General features: G+C 61.9%; 1 protein-coding gene across 1 annotated transcript; it reads left to right on the top strand.

Annotated features, from left to right (window-relative positions):
- Window positions 1–334: 334 nt before the first annotated feature.
- Window positions 335–2,029, top strand: LOC309796212 (uncharacterized protein CXorf49 homolog; the record flags this gene model as incomplete). The annotated part of the gene is made up of 2 exons (XM_082609269.1): window positions 335–1,598; window positions 2,001–2,029. The coding sequence occupies 2 exons, from the start codon at window positions 335–337 to the stop codon at window positions 2,027–2,029; spliced, it is 1,293 nt and encodes a 430-aa protein (XP_082465395.1).
- Window positions 2,030–3,709: the final 1,680 nt, after the last annotated feature.

Below are 3,709 nucleotides of genomic sequence, written 5' to 3'. Positions count from 1 at the left end.
GGGAGACACTCCCACCATCCCCTTCACCAGCCAACTGCTCGGACCACCCACGGGCTTGAGGGCAAAGCAGAGGCCCTCGACCCCACTGGTTAGGCCTCGAGGGGACAGGCGAACAAGGTTGCTGGTTGGCGGGGGCCGGACCAATGAGAAGGCCGCGTCGCGGGCATGGGAGGCGCGCTGAAAGTCGCGCGTCGTTTCGTTTGAGGTGAGCTCGTGCGGCGCCTGAGGTGGTTGACGCTGCCCTCTGAGCGCCGCCCGCCTCATCCGCCGTGACCGCGACCGCGACTCGGGCCATCAACAGTCGCCCCGGTTCCGCGGCCGCCCGCGTCGCGACATGAGCTCCCCAGATGAGGTGTCTGTGTGGGGAACGGGTTTCGGCCCAGAGGGCGGGGAGCGGGCCGGCGTCCACCCGGCCGGCCGCGCAGTTCCGCGGGGACCCGACCGCGGCCCCGAGCCCAGGAAGCCGCCGAGCGGCGGGGGCGGGAGCGGCTGCCCGGATCCCAAGGGCTTCCAGTCAGAGTGGGAGATGCTGGAAGCGGGAGGGCCGGTGGTGTGTGGCCGCGAAGGCCGACCTGGCTCCCCGGCTGACGACATGAGGGACCTCCTTGACCTGGCCGAGGAGTCTGCGGCGGGCACCACGCAGCAGCTGTACGACTGGGACGTGCTGGGCTTCCGCAGATACCCGTTGGCGGAGCCCTGCGCCTCCTTCGAAGTGTCCACCGGCCTCGAGGCGGGTCCCGGCGGTCCAGGAGCGACCGCCCAGAGCTGTGGGGAAGCGCCGCCGGCTCTGGCCGGCCCTCTCCACCTCGGTGGGCCCGAAGCGGGTCGGGCCTGGGGGAAGCCTAAGAGAGCCACTAAGCGTAGGTTGAACGTGGCTGCGGATCGCCAGCGCTTCTCCGAGGAAGCCCTGGGCCTGCTGCTATCCGACTCCGAGTCCTCAGATGAGTTCAGTGACACAGAGCTGATGACGGTGAGTACTTACCCCGGAGGAGGAGGCCAGGCCGAGCCCAGCAGACCCGAGGATCCCGGGGACACTCCCAGTCACTTGAATTTCCAAATCAGGGAGAATTTCCTTCACGTGACAGGCTCTTCCCTGTCCTCGGCTCTGCGAGGACTCTCTTCGGTTGTGGAAAGGCAGGGCGTGGGAGAGCAGGGCATCTCTTCCCCTAAGAAAATGCAGAGCGTGCTCTGGGGGAACGGGGGCAGCAAGCCCAGCTACCCGGGAGCTGCTGCTGCTGCTGCTACGGCAGGTGGCCTGCCGCAGGTCACTCCTAGGAAGAAGGGGACCCTGGAGAAGAAATCCCTCGGGGGAGCCTCCACACTTGCCCTGGGGAAAAACTTCCCTTCCTGGGGGCAGCGAATCTGGGCACCTCCGCTGGAACCGGCCACCTTCCCCCCAGTCTCTGGTATTCCGCTGCTTGGGAGATCCAAGAGGTATACCTTGGGCCCTTCCGGAACCAAACAGGCCAAGCACACCAGCGCTGGGAAGAAATCGGTGGTCACGTGGACAAGGGAGTCTGAGGCTGTGGCGGGAGAAGATAAGGACCCAAATAGAGACCCAGCCCCAAAGGGCCAAGTGAGTAGGCCAGGCTCCTCCTGTCTCCCCACTCTTCCCCGCCCCCACCGCACCCAGAGCACACGTCTTCACCCATGCTGCCTCTGTCCACCCCTCAGGGGTCGTCATTGGGTGCCCCTCGGTCACTGGGTCATTATGATGCCTGATCGGGCTCCTTTTACTAGGGACAAACAGTAAGGTAGCACTTCGGGTGTGCTGGGCCTGGTTCTCCACCCTTGGCCTGTTTCCAGCGTCCTCTGAGAGACTGGGGCTGGGATGGAAGGGAGGGTTGGTAGCTGAATTGGGTCGGGGGATCCCTTAAAAGCTTCCCCGAAAAGCCTCAGTATTCAGACTCACCAGCTTCCTGAATCCTATCTCCTAGGTGTTCCCCAGACCTTCCTTGCAGGGGCCCTGGGCTTACTCAGTGCCCCACTGTTGTCCCTAGATCAGCTCTGCCTGCTGGCCTGGGGCTGACGGAGGGAGAAAGTGCTAATGAGATCAACCTTTCAATTCCCTTCCCGATTCCCTGCCTCACCCCGGCCCAAATCACACAACTCTCTCTCTCTCTCTCTCTCTCTCTCTCTCACACACACACACACACACACACACACACACACACACACTTCCTTAGTCCAAATCGGTGAAAAATTTTTGATTCAGCTGCCAGCTCACAGGCCAGGGACATCTTATCCGTGCATGCATCGTGGAAAAGCCAGCAGTGGCGAGGTCGACACCAGAGGCCCCCAAGATCCAGGAAACTCAGAGCCCTTGGCCCTGAACCAGGGAGAAGTCATGCCCGGGGGGCCTGCCCCCTCAGGTGAGTGTCGTGGGTTTGATAGGAGGGGAGGGGAGAGGGGTGGAGGGCAGAAAGCTCTGGCTCTGTCTCTGTTGGGGGCACAGCCTTTCTGCCAGGCAGCTTCTCCCACAGGAGACGGGGTGCTGGCAGGGCTGGCCTTGAGCCACATCATCCTGTGTGTGGGGTTTGTGCGGCGGGGCTGATCGGTGGCAGTGCCACAAACAGCTCCTCCGGGTGTAGCCTTACAGGGGAACAGCCTTTTCTGTTAAGTCCTTTTCGCCCACATTGCTCTCCCACGTGCTGGCTGTGGCTGCAGCTCTGGGAGGGGCGAATCCAGAGGCACATAGCTTGGGGACCACAATGCAATGGCGAAATGGCTGCCCCCGGGTAACAGCGGAGGCAGGCCCAGAGAGAAGGTTCGGGCTTCTGGGCAGAGCAGGGGCGGCTGGTCGCCAGCAGAGGGTGGTGCCGCCTCACCTCACGGTAGACCCCACTTGGCCCTTTCCACCTCACTGGGAGCCTGGGAAGCTGGATTGTGTGTCCTTTCCCTCTCAGGTGACTGGGAGCCACTGGACCATCCCCCAAGACCGGAAACGCCGCAGCAGCCACTGGGAATGCCGGGCTGTCCTTGGGTAATGCTTCGTCTGGCTCCTGGAAATGCAGGCCCAAACTCGAGGGTGGGATCTGGGTCCAAGTTCAGCTGACATGTGTGGGGCCACCCCTCCCCTGCCCCCATCACGTACCCCATGGAGGGAGCCCACCTGCTTTCCACTGAGGAGCCCTTGCCATTCTAGCCACCCGGCTTTGGGGTGCAGGGCCCGGTGGAGAGGAGAAGGTGGAGGAGAGAGGAGGCCAGATTATACTAATCATTTCTCTTCCTCCTGTGTCTGCTGGCCTAGTGTCTCGTGCTACAGAGAGAAGTAGACGCCCTTAAGAAGAAACTTGGTATGAGGAACCAGGGACGGAGAGCGGTATCTTAGTTCAGAACCCGGGTGGGCACCTGGGGTGGGGGTGGGCTGCAGGTGCAGTCAGCCTCGCAGGGACCAACATCCCTGTGGGGAGGAGAACCTAGCAGGCCTGGCCCTGGAGCCGGCTGTGCATGTACAACTGGGCATGTGTACAAGCAGCAAAGTACTGTCTGGACTGCACGCACACTGTGCCAACCAGACCCGTCCTAGTGAAACTCCTTCTGATAGGACTTTTAGAGATGCCTCGTTGATTTTCCCTTGAACTGCTGCTTGGTGTGGCTTCTAAGGTTCTTGTTGGATTGTTTGTTTGTGTGTGTGACGAGATCTGAATGGTTGTGGCACGGCCCACAGCATCAGAGCTGCTGGCACACTTTGTTTCCCTTTAGGAAC

This window comes from Mesoplodon mirus, assembly GCF_964341445.2.
Source record: "Mesoplodon mirus genome assembly, chromosome: X".
Classification (NCBI taxonomy): Eukaryota; Metazoa; Chordata; class Mammalia; order Artiodactyla; family Ziphiidae; genus Mesoplodon; species Mesoplodon mirus.
The sequence above is the reverse complement of the archived record's forward strand: the minus strand, read 5'-3'. Positions and strand labels throughout refer to the sequence as shown.